We start from the raw sequence: 17,212 nt of genomic DNA, 5'->3' as shown, positions 1-17,212 counted from the left end.
CTAGTTCAAGGTCAGTGGCATTCTAAGTAAAAAAAGCAAAGAAACAACCCTGAATCATTCTCATTCACCTTTGGTGGGTCAGCAAGGGCGGCTCTTAATATCAACCCCAACAGGTCACTTGAACAACACAGAACTATGCAACTGGTGTAGGATATTATCCAAAGAACTATGCAACTGGTGCAGGATATTATCCAAAGTAAGGTAAAACAAACATGTTGTGTGGAACGATATTTGTAGCATACATTTCTGTCAAAAAAAAAAAAAATAAAAAAAAAAAAAACACGCCACACTTTGCTACATTGGTAACTCCTTTTGGTCAAAGCAGGCAAAAAAAGAAAAAAAATGCCAAATATTTAAATTTCAATACAAAAACGTGAATATTTTTGAATACCCATTTGTGAATTAGTAAATCTTTCTGAAAAGAAAGCATTTTCATTCTTGGTTATTTAACGTGTAATTTTATACTCCATCCAAATCCAGTTTGCATGACCACATAGCAGAACAGACGAAAGACAAGACGGGTATTAATACAAGTGTCAGCTGTACATTACGCACAAGGTAACCCAATAGGGGGACTGACCTTTAAACACACTAAAACCTTCATAAATATAGAAAAAAATATAGTAAAAAGAACAAAAACAGCAAAGTGGCTGTCCTTCCCTTGCCTCCTACTTTTAAGCATTATGACTACTAAAACGATAGGTCCTCCTCTACCCATTTTTTAAAGCAGAACGGTCACACATCATGGTTGACAAATGAAGGTTCTCATACAACTGTTAGATGAGGAGGATGTTTTTAGGCAGGAGAGGTTTAGATGAGGAGGATGTTTTCAGGCAGGAGAGGTTTGAATCATTAACTATTTTAAAAATTTGATGCAGCCAGGGAGATCTAATGCAGTTAAAATTAAACTCCAGCCCACACTGTCTCCAGACTTTGGGAACAAGTGGGGGAATGGTTAAAACCCCCGTTTTAAGTCTTGCCCACTCCAAAGTTTTGGTTGGACTTTAAATGACTAATCATTTTCCAGAGACCCTGGAGGGAGGGACATAACCCACCGACACAGATAAATGTGTAGCACCTTTTTATTTAAGTGTCATAGAATAAACTCCATCATATTTCAATAGCTGGTTCATTCCCAGTTTTAAATAACAGCTAAACATATCTTAAAAATAAACTATCACATTAAAAAGCTAGGTCATAAAAAAAAAAAAAAAAAAGTACCATGTACTATCTAGCCTACGCAGCTGTGCAAGAACGTTATACAATGGGAAAACCAAGAACTTCCCAAAATTTCCTTCTTTTGTAGAAGATCCCAACTGACCACCATGGTCGCGTTTAGAAGAGTCAAAGGATCACATTCCAGAGTGCAAACAGCATCACTAGAGTTAGCATTGAGTAAGCATGGTACTCTTATTTTGGCCAAGAATGTAAAGAGAAATAGGTGAAATTCAAGATCGATCATTTTCAAGAGATGAAGATATTTTGCCCATCCAGCTACATGTTCCAATCACATCTGGGGGTTGTTTAGCATGGCTTCCTTCCAGACAGCATCTGTGGAAATAACCCAACTTTTCCTCTCCACTATCAACATGCTGCATCCTTGAGTACCAATGGTAAAGAAAATCCTTAACAACTTGGCTTTACCCAACATCAAATTCCTCTGACCGCTCCCTTCATTGATCCTTCACTTAATCTTCATAGACACCTCCCCACAGCCAAGATGCCTCACATTATGCTGCAGCTTTTAGCTTTGTCCTTTCTCAAGTCTGTGGCCACTGCAGTCAGCTCTGGTCTGCTGGGCATGTGGGAAATTCTTTTTGTGGTTCTCTGGGTTTTATTCCGTTTGAGATTTTTGTTAGACTTGTTGACGCATGCCAGTGTGGCTACATGGAAAATGTCCCTCACACTGTTCTCCGACTGTAAGGCTGAGCATTCGATGTAAGTAGCTGCTCCAATTTGCTTGGCCATATTGGCACCCTAGAATAAAAAACGCAAAATTAGAAGAAGCACTGATGGGACATGGACATGCATCAATTAGGAGCTAAAATTCCATCTGTAGCTTAAACAAGGAAACCCGTCAAAGGAAGAAAATGTCTACTACCAATGTCTAAAGGTTCTGGGATACGTGGTCATAACATTCAACTGTATTTGTTTTGCAGAACTGAAGACGTTTTGTGGCTTATCCAAGCTACTTTATCAAGTTCTGAAGAACTGGCTTAGGGAAGCTAAAAAACAGTCACCCTTACTGAACCTGTCCAGTTAATGTGACCATCGACTACTAAAGATGAAGGCTACCAGTGGTGGCTTCTTTGACAACACTACTTGCCTGCTAGTCATGATGACCCCCTTGCTACAATAATTTGTCACTGTGCCAGACAAATTGGACTTTATATTCAAATGCATTTTCTCCCCCAGGTTAAACTCATCCATATGGCTGCAGCACCAATCCCTATTGTCCACTGCCATTTTAAGACCGAGAACCGATGTTCAAACACCATTGATTGCTCAGCTTTCAGCCTGCAGAGAGCTGAGAACTATTAAGTCAGCAGCTCTCTGCCCTTCTGATGCTCACTGGAACTCTGGGAGGGGCGAGAAGGGCTGGCTCAGGATCTCAGTGGATCACTGAGACGCTGATGTAGATGGCAGTCCAAGCATCAGGGTGGATCCCAACCATACAGCTGGAATCTTTCCAAGTCTGGACCGGCTAAGGCAGTGTTTCCCAACTCCAGTCCTCAGGGCACACCAACAGGCCAGATTTTAACTATTACCTTGGGGAGATGCAGACTAGAATACTGCAATCACTGAGCAGCAAATGATATCACCTGGGATGTATTTCAGTTTTCTTGCAAACCTGGCCTGTTAGTGTGCCCTGAGGACCGGAGTTGAAAAACACTGTGCTAAGGGATGTCAGCCAACAGAAGCCCACAGCAGAAGTACGGCTGAAGGAAATAGTCTTCGGCCGTACTTTTTTAAAGGGGGGTGGCCATACTCTCGCCACCCCCCTTTAAAAAAAGTACTAAAGCCAAGAAAGTCAGTGTATCAGCCATGCAACTAGCAAGTTCGGAGGAAAGGCAGCAAGGACAGCCCTCATTTCCCTGACCTGAGCCCTAAAGCAGATCAGCTCTGAGTGCAACTGAATCGATTGTTGCTTTACCCACTTCAGACAAAGTGACAAGGTCCCTGTCAACATCTGAGCTACAAATATTAGACTTCAAGCCATAATTTTAATATATTTGCTTGAAGTTCAACGGTGTACAAAACAGCGAAATGTGTATAGCTTCACCAAAAAAGTTAAAGTAATGATATAACACACGTTACATAACATGAACTGAGAAGCAGCGCCTGAGTCACTTGACTTGCTCGTGGCCGATTATTGAACGCAACTAAATGATAATTGCAGAGGGTAAAACCTCTCTGAAAACTACAAAAGCCTGTGATGGTAATCTAGACTTAAGCAAAATCTAGGAGGATTTCGATTCACATTGTGACAAATCCTAACCAGCGCATAAAGACCTGTAATTACTTCACATTGCATTAACTATAATTAGTTATCTTCTGGGAACACTGGAGAGCGATCACAAGGTACCCAGAGGAAAAAGCAGGAATTTTGATTTCTTGAATTTATACAGATTTGAATTCGAGCAAAATAGAGCGCCATGTGTAGACTTTAGGCAAGGCAGGAATCTTCCAGCCAGTTTCCCACTGCTAGCATATGGGGGGGGGGGGGGGGGGGAAGATACCTAGTTACACATTTACAGCCGATATCCTAGTCGACAATGTCAGAACTACCAGATAGGATGCAATCACCAGGGGCCCCGAACAGACAAACTCATCGATCCACCAAGGACTGACAATGCCCTTTTATTACAGCACCTCTATTTTTGTGCGCATCATTGTGCCAGCTCCTCTAATAGGGAGAACAAAAACCAGACTAGCAACACAGTCTTGCATATAGAAATACTCATTTTATCCCATAACCATTCACCATGAATCCCCCCCCCCCATTAGTTCAATCTGCCTTTAGCAGCATCCCCAGGGTTCCACCATCATTTCTACATTACCAGAAAAGCCTCAAGTCATGGCATCTGTATTCAGAACAGGTCCCTCTACTGACAGAGGTCGATGATCAGTAATAAAATTAAGGTCCCTGGCCATTTGGACCATGCAGTTGCCCAAATAACCGTGCCCTTTGCTCAAAAAAGTATGTTCTCTTGTAGGCCATCACTAATAGAATGTTTGCTAAAGAATTGTGACTTGTTACATTAATAACTGAAGATCATCTAATTTATGGATTTTTCAGAATGTACAGGAAGCAGTACTAGCGTCAACTGACCTCAAACATTCAAACAATGACATTGACCAGCTGTGAAGACTTAGGGGGAGGACAAAAAAAAAAAAAATGAAGTATAGTATTCCTGGCTAACATACCTGATCATAAGACACCGGCGTCTGCCTGTGGTTGGACAGTTCCACTAGGGTTGTGAGGTCCGTTCGTAAATCAGACTTGCAGCCAACCAGCAGCATTTTTGTATTGGGGCAGAACTCCTGAATTTCACCTTTCCACTGCAAAATAATGTTATGGGGTATCAGTACAATATATCAAATACAGAAAAAAATACCACACAGAACAAGAACTGGCATTGGTTGCCCTACTTCACCGAAAAAAAAAAAAAAAAAAAAAGGAAAAAGCTAGAAAATCCCTTACACAGCCCCCTCCCTCCTTGAACACTGCCAGAAGATAAGAGGGCTATTCACTGTCAGTGCTGGCCCAGCTTCCCTACCCTTCCCTTTACCAACCTACATAACCTTTTAAGCAATAGCCTGGAGAGGAAAGAAGGGGAATACTATACATCGTCACTGGTGTGCTAGTTCTGGGTCTGCTGACATCACATCCAAGACATTAGGGCCCAGCATGGTCTAAGGAATTGGAGGTCTATATAAATAAAGGAGGCAATTAACCTGTACAAAACAGCCCAATCTCATGAGACAATAGTTTTTTTTTTTTTTTAATGCTTGGCTGGTAACATGGTCTAAACCACAGGGATGTTTACACTTCTTGTCCTCAGTAAGCCATAGTGGTCAGTGCTTGAGGTGAGCACAGACACAGCATGGCTTTCACAATCTTTATACTAAAGCAGGGTGGGCAAAGACAAAAGTTTAAAAATGAGCAGCCCTCACAAATTCAAAATGTCAAGACAAAATTAAAGCCCGACTAACATTCAGTAAACTTGCTAAATTCCTTCCAAGTTGCTCTCAAGTGACCTCTGATCATCTCCTGCCTCTCAAATCTTGTATTCCATGCCAATCTAGCTGGATTGCTACACCTTCAAGAGCAAGGCCATCACTACCCATGTGCCAACTTCCAGGTTGAACGAGTCTGGGCGTCAATGAACCTGGAAGTGAGGCAGCAGCTATTGACACTGGAGACTTCTGTAGGGGACAGCGCTGGAGAGCGGAAGTATTGCAGCAAAAGTGGTTCTTTAAAATAATTAAGCGGAACCCAAATGTAAAAAACTTAGAACCAGGAGTAGGGCTTTAAAAAGATCAGCCTTGCCTTGTTTAGAGACTTCGTTTAGTTTTTTATACCAATGATATTTTCTTGTCTCAGAACATTTGAATTTCAGCTGAGTTTGGAACACAAAACCATCCTGAATGAGATGAAATAATCCGAGCGATGTACTCGGACTTGCAAACTAAGGGGATCCATTGACAGCTAGGAAGTTACCTTTTTAAGTACGCTATCCAGTGTTTCAGGACGGCTGATGTCAAAACATATCAAGACGGCATCAGAGTCCGGGTATGAGAGAGGGCGGACATTGTCATAATAAGGAGAACCTGAAAAGACAAAATATATTCATTACCACTCCTGTACATCTACATGTTAGTTGCCTTATTTCTTCTCACACACAGCTATTCTTAAAGTATTTCTAAGGCCATAACTGAGTTTTGGCTGAAGCAGGGAATGGTCCCCATTTCTCCCACCACCCCATCTGCATCTATGGAGGAGACGTTCCTTCACTTCTGGTCTCAAGACATAACAGGGCGTGAAAGATCACTCCCAAAAAAGGAAATCGCCCCCCCCCCCCCAAACCATGGTCACTAAAAATGACAAACTTCCCCTCTATCCTGGTTTCAACATTTGGATTTCCCAAGTTTGTCCTAATGACAATGGTCACCAGGGCAAAGCAATGAATTACCCCAGAAAATGGACACCGCAAGAAAAACCCATCAGAGCTTGCAACCCTTCCCTGCTATAAACAAAAAAGTAAAAAAAAAAAAAAAAGTGTAAGAAGGAATCCTGAAGGTTAATCTGACAGCCTAAAGATCAACATCCAGCAAGTAGTAACAGGAGCAATGCTGGAGGCAATGTACAGCACACACTTAGAACATTTTTTTAATCAAGTTATGGGTAAAGTTCCACTTTAAAGTAAAATCAGGACACCAAATGTACATTAACCTCCAAGACATACATCAAAAAGCTTTACCTATAAAAATCAAGACACATGATCTGGTTGCCCAATTGAAAAAGATGCAGCCTAGGTGGGATTGCTGCAAGGGATGCAAGCTGTTGAGATGGTTATGAAACTATTTTGCAAAACACCCACTAGTCGTGACATGGAGGTTCTGTGCTCCCACTAGTCGTGACATGGAGGTTCTGTGCTCCCACTAGTCGTGACATGGAGGTTCTGTGCTCCCAGACAACATCTACAAGTGGGGGTGGGCAAGTGATGTCAGTAGTGGGTTCTGCCATTTCGCTGCTCTGAGGGCACCAAAAGCGTCAGCGCTGCTACCATTTTATTGCTGTGCCACCAATACAGCCCTTAGAAAACCCTCACGTGTAGGCGGATATTAGATGGGCATTTCTACAAGCAATCCTTCCTTTGGTAACTGGTGGCAATCACCAGAGGCAGGATCATAAAGGGCCTGTCCGTTTGTCCCTACGGAATCTCTCCCTTGCCAAGTGAGGCAGCCTCTTCTGCAGCTATTCTGATACTGGTAACAGAGTCCCCTGTCATACATCAGACTGATTGCAACTAGGGATGCACCGATCCGACTTTTTTGGATCCGATACCGATATCTGGCGTTATAAAAATCGCCGATACTGGAACCAATCCGGAGCTACACACAAAGCAAGCGGCTGCAGTACAGAGCAAAGCCACTGCTTCATGTGTGTGGCTCCTCCATTCACAGGCGGAGTGCATCTGATATCACTCCGCCTGTGAGCCGGACCTATACAGGAAGTAGCGGCTCCCATCCCATACTACTACTGCACCTAGTAAGGGATGGCTGAGCCGTTACGCAGCAAAAACCGGATTGGTCAATGTTACCGATCCCCCGATCCATCAAAAATGGCCATATCGGCACCAATATCGGATCGGTGCATCTCTAATTGCAACAAGATATACTATCTTCTGATCCATAACAAATGGTGGCTGCACAGTCAAAACACCAAAAGGGTTTTCTTTTGAAAATTTAGCAAGGTTAGAAAATCTGGGGGGGAAAAAAAAAAAAAAAAATTACCTTTCCTCCAAGCCTGGAATAAAGGGGGTGATGGGATGGAACACAATGGGGGTTAGGTCTCCAGCAGAACCCCCATAGAGCGTTCCATCCCGGAGATGTGAGTTTTATGGGCAGACAAGCAACGCGATTGCCGCAGGAGAGTTTAGAGAAGATTCTGGTGATCTCACCCTGGAACATTCCACACATACTTCTCCCCTCTGTTTCAAATTACTTTAAACAAGGAGAATGTTCCAGATGATTTTAGGACCTACAACTGTTATTCTAAACTTTACACCGTGTTCCAAGCCTGGCCTTATATACACACTATATAGACTTTATATACACACAAACTTTCACAGTTGCCAAATTAATCAGAAATGACAAGCTTGCAGAGTTCAAACTTTCATAAAATGTCCAACAATATGCATCTCCTTACAGGGAAGGGCTGAACGTGCAACAATTTTTAGTTTATTACAGGTACTTCTATAGCGCTGTCAAATGACAGCGCTTTAAATCTATATTGTTCATTCACATCGGTCCCTGCCCTCAGGGAGCTTACAATCTCAAGTCCCTAAATCACATTCATACATACTAGGCAGGGCAATTTTTAAATGCAAAGCAAAAGGGGCAACTTTGGGCCCAGTCAATGTTGTGGGGCCTAAAGCAGTTGCCCCTTGAGCCTGCAAATAGTTAAGGGAATTCAGGTGGGCCCAAGCAATATTAAAGACAGCCCTGATACTAGGGCCAATGTAGACAGGAGCCAAATAACCTACCAGTCTTTGGAGTATGGGAGGAAACATGGATTTTTTGATTTACTGTAAAATACCTGATGTTCCTTTACGGACACAGCTCCTTCTCTTGACAGTTGGGGTTATACTGCCCCCTACAGGAGTAGGACACTAGGCAGGAAAAAAAAAAAAAAACATATACTTGAATACACCTATGGGAGCAGTCCCAGGTGGGGTATACTCCCACTCAGCTATAAGAATTCAGTTTTGTTACAAGCAGTGTCAGAAGAAAGCCAACTCCACAGGGGGGTGGGTGCTGTGTCCATCAATGAACATAAGAAACTGATTTTACGTCAAGTCACAAATCCCCGGAGCACCGAACACAATCTTTAGCAGGAAGGGGGGCCATGTCAGAAGCCCCCACCAGGTACAACCCCCTCCCAAATGTTGATCGTCTGGTAGTGCCCTTGGAAGTGGGTGTTTAGTAGTCCTTCTAGTGCTAGTTAACAATCCTGCTTCTCCAGATACCTTTACTCCTGACTAGGCAGATTAAAACTGACATCCTATGCAGGAAGAGAGGGTGTACCCTCCGAGACTGCCCATAGGCGTAGGAAGAAGGTTTTTCTGCCTAGTGTCCTACTCCTGTAGGGGGTAGTATAACCCTACCGATAGGAATCAGAGAACTGCGTCTGTCAAAGATTGATAGAGGGAAAAAAAAAAAAAAAAAACACCCAGTTCGATGTATACTTTGTAATTCTATATGTACAGGGGGTCCTCTATATTTTGGATGGCATACTCTGGCTCGGCTTCTGGCATTGCAGGGCTACACAAGTCTGTTTTGCTGTTGCTTCTCTCAATGCACATCTATCCATTGACCTCAGTGTACTTGTGCGGCTGATATTCTACCATGCAATTCAAATTTTTTAAGGTCATATTCCCTTTGATTAATAAGGTGTAGTAATGAAAGAATAGGATGGTGTCAAAACAGAAATACATTTTATATATATATATATATATATATATATATATATATATATATATATATATATATATACACACACATATACATAATTTTTTTTTTTATCCTCCTTATTGAAACAGTACCTATAGCCATCAAAAATGGCCGGATTCCTGTATAGAATGGACACGCAGTGATTCCACCTATCTATAGAGTTCTGCTACAATACACAATAGAGAAGCATGTGTGTCCTATAGAAGGACATTTAGTGAGCAGGCTCAGTGCAGCGACTACTCCAGCATCAGCCATACAGAAGACTCAGCCCTGACAAGCTCTAAAGTCAAACCATTTACTAGTAAATCAGGATAATTCCAGCTCCAATTTCAAACAGAGCAATGCAAACCTCCTGCCTCCGCTGTGTCAAGACACTTCTCTATTGCGCAACAGGCCCAGAAGGGAAACGTCATCTGGATCTGGATTGAGCTGTACAGAAACAATGAACCCCATGTGCCATTTTTCACAAGCCTCACCCAATAGGCAGGGACTCTTCGCTCGCATACCTGTCTGCTGAACTCACTGCAGATTCATCCTAGCTGACCATATATGTACAGGTTATACGGCTGCTCCCTGCACTCAGCCATGGCATAAGATGGTATGTGTGTCATGCTCTAATTACTGAGCGGGTCTACAGGCTCTTAAACCTGCATTTATCACTGCAGATATAGGCTGTTTATACCCATCACCTTGTTTCATGTGAAAAAACACCCAGGCTGGTCTGCGGTACATTCTAAGCACTGCTAATGTTAGGATATGGAAGTATCTAGTAAAAACCGGTTCCGTTTTTTGTTGGAGAACTACATTTTTTAACCGACTTACACAGCAAACCTCTGCTTTGTTGTTACATTTAATATAGGAGAGGGATCGTGCACATGGCCATAAAACATAATTTTGGCATATTTCCCCACCAGGGAGCCTACAGGTGCTGCATATAGCAAGCTATAGAATCAATGGCTATACATATGTATGCCTCAAGCAGCTTACAATCTAAAGTCCCCACTTGATGGGCTAAGGACCTGCTGGTAGGGTATTTTGGCTACTGAGTGCAAGGAAACCGGCGGTCCTGGAGGGAAACCCATGCAAGCTTGTTGGAACTGATGGCCCCAACATTGCAAGGCAGAAGTGTTAGCCCCCAAGCCACTGTACTCTTTCCCTTCCTTAAGCCCACAGTGACATGCAAAACACTAAACCCCTAAAGTATACAAAAAATGCACTTGGGTGTGTCCTATGGCTCCCTCCTGAAGACCCTTCCCTGACCCCAGGGGCAGGGTGCAAGACTAAATTGCCAAGGCTCACTTGGGTCCACCTAGTCGAAAGGCCTGGCAGGCCAACTAACCAGTACTAGGTGAGGGGCTCTCCTGAAGAGATTCACTGGGTGTCATTGGAGACATGCTGTAATTATGTTCAATGCCAATCACTAATTACTATGACTGATAGGGAGCAGTGGTCACAATGCTAAAATATTCTGATTCCCCTTACAGGTGGTATGCAAACCCTGAGTTAGAGCTACCTCACCCCCCCCCCCCCCACTTTATTAAATGTGCAGCCATTTTATTTGGTCATTTGACATGCAAATTCCACTTAACGCACATAAATGTAACTTATCACACTGTCATACCCACGTCCTGTACAAACATTCCCAGTTGTACCATTAGTCATCTGGCTGATGTAATGAGATCCAAATCAGCATCTGATCTGTACATAACAGGTTCCCCGGGGAGAGAGAGAGAGGACTTTCCCCACCCTCGATCTGTAGCCGCAATCACAGCCAGTGACAGGTGCTAGGACCCAGGGCAATCCTATCTACACATCATAGCCATTAGAGCCCAAGGCAACCTAAGATTTCCAACACATCAATCATGCTGTCTGCTTGATGATTTTGAAACCCTCGGCTTTGGGAAATGAGTTGGGTTGTTGATTGAAAGATGTGCAAAGTGTGCAATTTAATGAAAATGCAACAGACGGCAAAGCTAATAAAAACAGCACACGACCCCTCAAGCCAAAAACACCCTTCACTTAGGTATTCCTTCAAATGTATGCATTTTCCAATTTAACACAAGCAATGTAAAATGGGTCTTTAAACTGAACTGCCAAACTCCAGCTGGGGCTCATTCACACCAGAAGCGGAGCTAAACATGACCGCTGGCAAAACTGTGCCAATACACCAATTCCAGCACATCACTCGGGTTAATTCTTTGTTAGAACTGTATTGTAATCTCATATTTGACATTTCCTTCAGTTCCATTTGCTGCAGTGGAGTTGCAATGGTCATCACAAAACTTAAAGGACCCCCACACTTCTGTGTGCAGTGAGAAATTAAGCCATACTAAGTTTTTTGGTTTACATTCACTTCAAAATTGTATCCAATCTATATGGATGACTTTTTTTTTTTTCCAAAAACTAAGACCCCAAGTTGCCAAAATGATGGACGGCTCGCCCAAAACAAAAGAAAAAACTGAGAAAGGTTCCAGAAAGGTTTTGAGTTTACAGCATCACTTAAAACCAGACGGACACATGCGTGGATATTCTAGAACAAACTGTATATAGTGCTGGCAGGATTCCAGCAAACAATGGTTAGGTTCTCTCCATAGTTTACAAATATTGAAGTTACACGTAGATCCGGATTAAAATTCTCAAAATGTTTGATTCAAAACAATACATTTCCAGCCAACCTCAAACGCTACCAACCAGAGAAAATACTTGTCTCAGAAACTCCCAAAGATCTCCTGGGTAGAATTCTTGGAGTTTCCACCCATCTTTGGGTATTCCAGCTCCATCCGATATATTCGCCATAATATTAAAGGGTTAGCTCACCTTCATAGTAAACACTGCAGTCAAGGGGCCATAGTAGGTAAAAAAAAAAAAAAAAAATTTATATATATATATATATATATATATATATATATATATATATATATATATATATATATATATATATATATATATATATATATATAGTTTTCCTCAAAATGCATAAGCCAACCACAGCTTCTGCAATGGCAGAACAGAAAAACAAACCCCACATTGTGTAATCCATACCATCTTGGATATAGGCAAGGGAGGATTGTATGTTGGAGCTTAAACAAGCAATGTTATCAAGTAATATTGCCTGGGCCATAGACAACCAGAATGCAACATGCACCTTCTTGTTCCCAGGCGAGTGCGGACTATGCTCTTCCACTAGGTCATTGTGGACATAGATCCCCTGCCTCTGACTAGGCATACTGTCAGTTGCAATAAATTCTGAGATATGTAGCGTCATTGCTGGGCACTGAAAGTGCAAGATCATGTGTACACAGCGGGAAAGACAGTCCAGAAATGTAGGGGGTATTTTTTTTTTTTTTAAAACCTCTGCCCTTTTCTTAAAAGGACTATAAAAGCTTTAATAACCGCAGAGGTTTATTTTAAAGTAGCAACGATGAACCAATGCTTTAATCTCCCCACAGGAGAAGGGAAGACCCAAAAACCAAAGTTAAGATATCTCACCTCAAGTCCCTGAGAGATATGAGAGGTTGTGTCTGGTGGGTTAGCTTTCTACCATAGAAAGAAAAAAAAAAAAAAAAAAAAAAGAAGGTTTTAGGTGGATTGAACCTAAATATTAACTCCCAACTACCACTCCCATTCAATGTCCATAGCCAGTATATAACAAAAAAAGTATAAGACCAGTATAGTCTAGAATAGATTATGGCGGTGTGAATCTTTGGCGGATGATCAATTATGCTTTGTAAGCCCTTAAAAATGGGCTACACAAAATAGTGTTGGGTAGTCGTGGTCTTGACACCAGCCTGTCTCAACCTTCTTACCCTAGGAGCATTGGTCTCCAAACTGTGGCCCTTTGCTTGCCTTTATTCCATCCCGAGGGAGGCCATTTTTCCTTCCACTGATACAAGATACCATTTCTCCAGCTAACAATGGGGCATAATTCCTGCTACTAACAAGGTTGCACTATTTCTGTCATTGACCCCACTGATACAAGGATGGGGCGCTATCCTTCCCACTGACACCAAAGATGTATTGTTTACTCCACTGCAGTGTTAATTTCGTCGACTAAAACGTTTGTCGACTAAATTAACACAATTTTAGTCAATTAAAATACGACAAACTAAAATGGCATTTTAGTCAAAAGACTAACTAAAACAATCAAAATTTGCTGCCAAAATTAACACTGGTGCATGCTCAAAGCTTAATACCATAAATAATAACATATTAGACTTTTCACTCCAGGACCAGCAGTAGTATATAATGAGTTTGGAAATTGTAGAGAAATGCTTAAATAATGCATTACAAATTACAATTGAGCTACACCCATTCGATTATAGATGACTAAAATGTACTGGAGTTTTAGTCAACTAAATACGACTAAAACTAAAAAACACTTGCAGAAGACTAAAATGGGAGTAAAACTAAAATGCCATTTTAGTCCTAAGACTAAAACTAAATTGAAATTTGCTGCCAAAATTAACACTGCTCCACTGGACAATTTCTATTCCCAAGGGCCACAGTCCAAGCCCCCCCCCCCCCCCCCCCAAGTCTGAAGGACAGTAAATTTGCCCTTTGGTTATATATGCAAGCAACACGTTCTTTTTTAATAGGCTTGCATAAAGTAGTATTGCCCAGCACAATGTATGAGAATGGCAGAAAAGGGCTCCCCAATCCCTTCTTGCATTAGAATAACTGGTTCCTTTAGCCAACAGCTCTAGTTTTTCTCCAACCAAGAGAAGTCCTATGTGTTTTTCTTCTGCAGTCTAACCAACCCACAAGCCATTTTTCTTTTAGTTTAAAACCCACCACTGACTGGCCAAGCTTTGCTTTTTTTAGCCAAATGAAATGTTTACACAGCTGGGTTATACAGGAAAATGATAATAGTGCTACACAGCAGAGCAAGGAGCAAGTTAGAGTAACCCATCCGAACCAATCAAAATTCACGTTAAGTCAGACCAGCCCAAGATGGATTCTGATAGACATCTCTGGTTCTGCGCTTTGCATCTCATGACATTTTATTGAATGAAGACTGAATGCCTTAAAAACTACTACAATAAAGCATGTTAAACAAACGACACCACACAATACACAAGTCAATAGTTGGTCTGCATGCTGTAAGCCCGCTTCCTAATGCTCATTAAAAATGCATGCGTTTAGATTTCCCTTTGAACATGTTATTAATTAAGAAGACATCTAGTTAAAAGACCAGCTCAAACGTTTCGGTTACCAAAGCCCCGCTCTAAATTAAGAAGCTGGTTTACCTCCTCTGCCCCCCCCCCCCCATCCTCCCAGAACCCTCATTGAGAGCCAATCAGATAGCCAACAGAGCTGAACGGACACAAGGAAAGTAAACATATTGCTGTAGACATGAGCCTTTTATAATAAACCACAAGGAATCACAAACAGCCTGCTAGTAAACACCATATCTGAGTTCAGCCAAAGGGCAGCAAATGGAATGCATTTTGGGAAAAACAGCCCATTGTGGAGGAATCTCTTCTCCAAACACAGATTACCAAAAATGTATCAAAACAGGACACTACACAGAACAGGCTTCGCACATGGCTTCTTCCTGCATCATGAACAGATTTTCAACCTCCGACACCAGTCCTAGGATCACCAGATTTCTCCTAAAGTACCACCTACTGGTGAAACTCTGCACTGCAGTGTGACCTTTTACAAATGTTCTGTAATCTAGAAAAAAACATGGTTGGGACTTTAAATGAGCGACATGATGCAGCTTGCAGGAAAAAATATTTATTGAAGGATACATATAAATGACAATAATGACATGTTAAAGATGTTGTAACACAGACAAAGCAATTGGCTGATGTATAGCCCAATTCCAGTGTACCTAAAATAGCCACATAGCAATTAACCAGGGAGACTACAGTAATATAGTAGCAACATCAATAAACTGGGTCTACAGTATATGAGTAATTGATAACATATTAGACTTGATGCGTTTCGTGGACTAAACGTGTCCACTTCAGAAGTCGATGTATGATCTATAAAAAATAAGTATGTATGAGAGAATGGCTGATGAGGATAATTGGAGACTGGAAAGGGAAGGTAAGGCTCCATTCACACTACGGCGACTTGTCATCCTGACAAGTCGCAGTCCCTCGCGACTTTATATGAAGTCCATGCAAGTCGCACCGAAGTCGCAGTGCACGGGACTTCACAGGTCGCCCCCGAAGTCGTGCAGAAGTCATGCCGCTTCAGTGTGAATGCGGACTAAAAAGGAGGTAATAACCGCAAATCCCTAAAACTTACATTGTAGAATAAGTGGTTGCTGGTATGGGGAACAGGGCATGGTCTCGGGTGTCTCCCATGGGAGCTGAGGGCGCCCAGAGTCAGCAAACATGGCTGAACACGCCACACATATGGAGAATGTGGGCTAGAATTTTTTAAATGTTCTATGACAGTGATGGCGAACCTTGGCACCCCAGATTTTCTAGAACCAAGTTTCCCATGATGCGCAACTGCAGAGTGCATGAGCACCTTAGGAAATTTAGCTGCAAAACATCTAATGTGACAAGGTTTCCCATCACTGCCCTATCAGAACCATTATAAAATTAAGGTCAGACTCCGGTCTGAGAAAGACAGCAGGGAGATGGGTTTAGTACTGTCACTCAAGAGGGTGTTATGGAAATGTGTGGGGTCTATCATGTTAGACTGCAAAGGGGTTAAAAACTGTAACCCAATTTTATATTTAACCTGAAATGCCCATTTAAGCTATAGAAAGAAAAAACTGGTCACAAGTGCACAGTCTTAAACTGAAGCAACATAACTAATTCATGCCATTGGTTCCATATTTTACAGTCCGGACTGAGAATGGAGATGGCGGCTTCCATCAAAGTTTGAAACCTGAAATCTCAAACTGGAGCCAGAACGCTTTTTACAGTGCAGAAGGCATAGAACCTCTGTCAAATTCTTGTAGCAGGATAAGTCACCATTGATATATCCCACCACTTCCTATCAAGACAGGCAATGGTGGGTAATCTCTCTGTACGGGAAACAGACTGCAACAAAAACCCTTAAAGTGGAAGGGTTGTAACTTACGGTTTTCGACATTTGGCCCAAGTGACTACCACTCCGCTCCCATCTTGTCCAGCTGTCAGAACAGGAAATGAGCTCTCAACAACAAGTTCAGAGACAACACTATTTTAAACAGACTTTTGGATGGCATTGGTCCATAAATTGATGCAAATTTCACCTTACAGCCACATAAAACATTCAGAACCATGGAAATAACTGCAGATTGGTTGCTACAGGTTTACACATGGCCAAGCTCCAACAGTACACAAAAATTAGCTTCCAAAGCTTAGTGCCTGTGTAATTCAACACATGTGTTCCATAGGACACTTATTGGTTCCATCAAAGTGGCTCTGGGAACGACGCCATCGTCAGAGGGAAATGGAATCTAAAAGTGGAATTTTCTGGTAACGATCCCCAGCTTTGGTTAGCATCACTGTCATGTAGCAACAGAATGCTTTGATGTGAGTGCAGATAGGGCTGATCAAGGAGTGAATTGTCCAGTTAGCAGTGGCTGGTTGACAATAAAAGCTGATGCTGCTGAACAATTTCCAACCAGTTTCCATGGAAGACAGACAGCAAATTCTGGCCATAACTCCAATATTCAGCCATTTTGCATTCCTAAATTGGATCAGTTTGGAGTTTTTTTGCAACTGAGACTTCAAAACCATTCAAGCTAGTAGGCATAAAGACAGCATAACACCAATCACAGACATTAAAATATTGGTCAGAAGAAACATTTTTTTCAAGGTTTGTCTAAAGAAAAAAAATTACTTAAAAAGATCCTTTTTAGACAGAAAGGCCGATTTCTGGAAATGTAAGGTTTTGTCCAATATTTGTTCTTCACACACTAGCTCTTATGTCAAACACAAGGCCCGTGGACCGAATGCGGCCAACCAGGCCTAGTCATGTGGCCCTCACCCAGTTTTGTAGCCAGAATGTGGTGGAACTT

The 17,212-nt window shown here is 41.9% G+C and overlaps 1 protein-coding gene across 1 annotated transcript in view; it reads right to left on the bottom strand.

Annotated features, from left to right (window-relative positions):
- Positions 1-1,172: 1,172 nt before the first annotated feature.
- RND3 (Rho family GTPase 3) overlaps positions 1,173-17,212 on the bottom strand; it is a 38,644-nt gene continuing 22,604 nt past the window's right edge. The window contains exons 3-5 of the mRNA XM_082259981.1: positions 5,726-5,835; positions 4,429-4,563; positions 1,173-1,977 (exon numbers count right to left, since the gene is read on the bottom strand). Coding sequence (XP_082116107.1) covers positions 1,726-1,977; positions 4,429-4,563; positions 5,726-5,835 — 497 coding nt within the window. The 3' untranslated portion in view covers positions 1,173-1,725. The remainder of the gene's footprint in view (positions 1,978-4,428; positions 4,564-5,725; positions 5,836-17,212) is intronic.

This window comes from Pelophylax lessonae (genome assembly GCF_965119305.1).
Source record: "Pelophylax lessonae genome assembly, chromosome: 6".
Taxonomy (NCBI): Eukaryota; Metazoa; Chordata; class Amphibia; order Anura; family Ranidae; genus Pelophylax; species Pelophylax lessonae.
Note: the sequence above shows the minus strand (reverse complement) of the source record. Positions and strands in the feature narration are given on the sequence as shown.